Source organism: Colobus angolensis, unplaced genomic scaffold (genome assembly GCF_000951035.1).
Source record: "Colobus angolensis palliatus isolate OR3802 unplaced genomic scaffold, Cang.pa_1.0 Scaffold72, whole genome shotgun sequence".
In the NCBI taxonomy this organism is placed as follows: Eukaryota; Metazoa; Chordata; class Mammalia; order Primates; family Cercopithecidae; genus Colobus; species Colobus angolensis.
This window is the reverse complement of record NW_012120932.1, coordinates 3,432,921-3,435,221: the sequence shown is the minus strand read 5'-3', so window position 1 is coordinate 3,435,221 and position 2,301 is coordinate 3,432,921. Positions and strand designations below refer to the sequence as shown.

The window sequence follows — 2,301 nt, the reverse complement described above, 5'->3', positions numbered from 1 at the left end:
CAATGTGACTTAAGTCTAAAAATATGTCAGTCTCACATTATGTATTTTTCTGACCACTTAGAATTTTAAAAACATCTACTTGTTATAAAATCACAATTTGGAATAAATGTCATAAATTTTAGCAAAAAAAAATTTGATATAATGTTCCCACTGGTAGGTATTTTATATAATTTACTGTGAATATTTTATGAATAATTAGCTCATAATTGGCATTGTAAGTCTCAATGACTGTCATTTAGATATCACTCTTTCCCGTACAAGGATACTTGTAGCTGTCTGTGATTTATGAGTTTGACATTGAATCCCCATTTTCAGACTAATGAGGGGGTGGCAGAGTTCACGGAGAATGGGATGGAAGTGAGTACGGGACACAGATGTAGGAGCTGAGGTCAGGGAGGGAGTTAGAGGCCATGTTACCTAGGGCCTTGAAGGCTGTTGGAAATTTACTTTTATTCTGAGATAGGAATCTGTTGGAAGGATTTCAACAGGTGACTGAATATGTGAGGAACTCAGGTTGAGTTGAGGGTCTAAGATGAATGAATAGTGGGCTAAATCCATCTGTCATGAAAGAGAATAATGATTTGGCAGGAAGATAACACCTTCTGTGTCCCTCACTGAATTCAGTAATAAAGAAGAATGTGTACATATGAGGAAACGAAAGTGAATCTGTGTGTGTGGTAATAATTTTCAAAGTATGTATGCTAGAGTTAAATATTATTAACATAATTTAATAATAAGGCACTTTATAAAATTGGTAACAAAAATATTTTATCAGGTGATTGTGAGACGACTTCAAGAAGAACTGGCTGATCACCTTAACAAATTTTCTATGTCAGAATCTCCACTGGAAGGTACATCACATTGTCGTATTAATTTGGATGAGACACGGGCTTCAAAGAAGAAATTATTTCAAGTAGGAAGTCAAGTATGTATGGAATTTAACATGTAGACCATTAATCTGTAGCTGGCTGAATAATATAAAGTGTTTTAGGATACTAATTTCAGTGGACAGCTTGATTTTGTAATTTCATTATAATTGATTATTACCATTTTATTATCTTTATAACGTACTTATTTCTTCAACTCTGGCTCTTGTTCTGACATTTTGAAAAATAGTTGCATATGTTTTCTCTTACAATGTTTACTCTTGGGAAAGTTGAGAATGATAAATCACTCCTCACAGAAAATTGACTTTTTTCCTGTTAAACAGTATTTTTAGATAATTTCCTTATTGTCTTGGTGAGGCAAGCCAGATTGAGTCAGAGGAGAATGTTTAATGGAATATTGCAGAAAGTTGTCTTATTTCTTCACTTTTGTGAATGGACACAGAAGCTATGCCTATTCATTTCATGGATTCTAGGTTAACTGGTACAGAAAGTCACCATACTGTTCTTTGAAATGCACACGTTTTAGGTTAATTTACAAACTACTTGAAAAGTTAGGCATTGCCTTCATCTTCCTTTCATTTAAAATATACTGTAATGGCATAAAAATATTCAGATCTGATAGAGCATGTACATCCAAAATAGAGAGCTGAGAAAATTACCTTGATCCTACCATGAGATTTTTAAAACAATTTCACTGAGAGATAATTCACATGTCAGACAGTTCAGCCATTTAAAATGTACAACTCAGTGTCTGTTAGTATATTCATAGCATTGTGTAATCATCAGCACAATCAATGCTAGAACATTTTCACCACTCTGAAAAGCAACCCCACATCTCTTAGCCATGACTGCAACCCCTCTCCACATCTCTCCACCTACCCCTACCCCATGTCTCTCCACCTAGTTGTAGGCAACCACCGTCCACTTTTGTCTCCATAGATGTGTATGGTCTGCATATTTTATATACACAGAGTCATACAATATGAAGTCCTTTCTGACTGGCTCTTTCACTTAGCAGAATGTTTTCAGAATTTTATCCATGTTGTAGCACATATCAGTAGTTTATTCCTTCTTATTGTCTAATAATAGTCTTATTTCATGGCTACACCAGTTTTCCATTCATTTGTCAGCTGATGGACCTTTAGGTTGTTTCCACTTTTTGGCTATTGTGAAAACAGCTGTTGTGAACATTCATTTACAGGTTATTGTATGGATGTATGTTTTTATTTCTCTGCCATTGGACTTTATCCTCAGCGTTAATTGGGCAGATGTCAGCCCCAGTTTTACCCATGCTGTCCTTCCTGCCTTCTCAGTTCCTACTCATCTAGCCTCATTCATTCAGACCTGGCAGGCAATTTCCTCTTCATGAAGCTTTCTCTGACTATTCTGACTCTCACTGACCTTACATCTCAGC

General features: G+C 35.5%; 1 protein-coding gene across 1 annotated transcript in view; it reads left to right on the top strand.

Moving 5' to 3' along the window:
* The first annotated feature begins 141 nt into the window (after positions 1-141).
* LOC105501539 (putative uncharacterized protein ENSP00000344348) overlaps positions 142-2,301 on the top strand; it is a 26,892-nt gene continuing 24,732 nt past the window's right edge. Inside the window, exons 1-3 of the mRNA XM_011927532.1 lie at positions 142-153; positions 316-357; positions 776-925. Coding sequence (XP_011782922.1) covers positions 142-153; positions 316-357; positions 776-925 — 204 coding nt within the window. The remainder of the gene's footprint in view (positions 154-315; positions 358-775; positions 926-2,301) is intronic.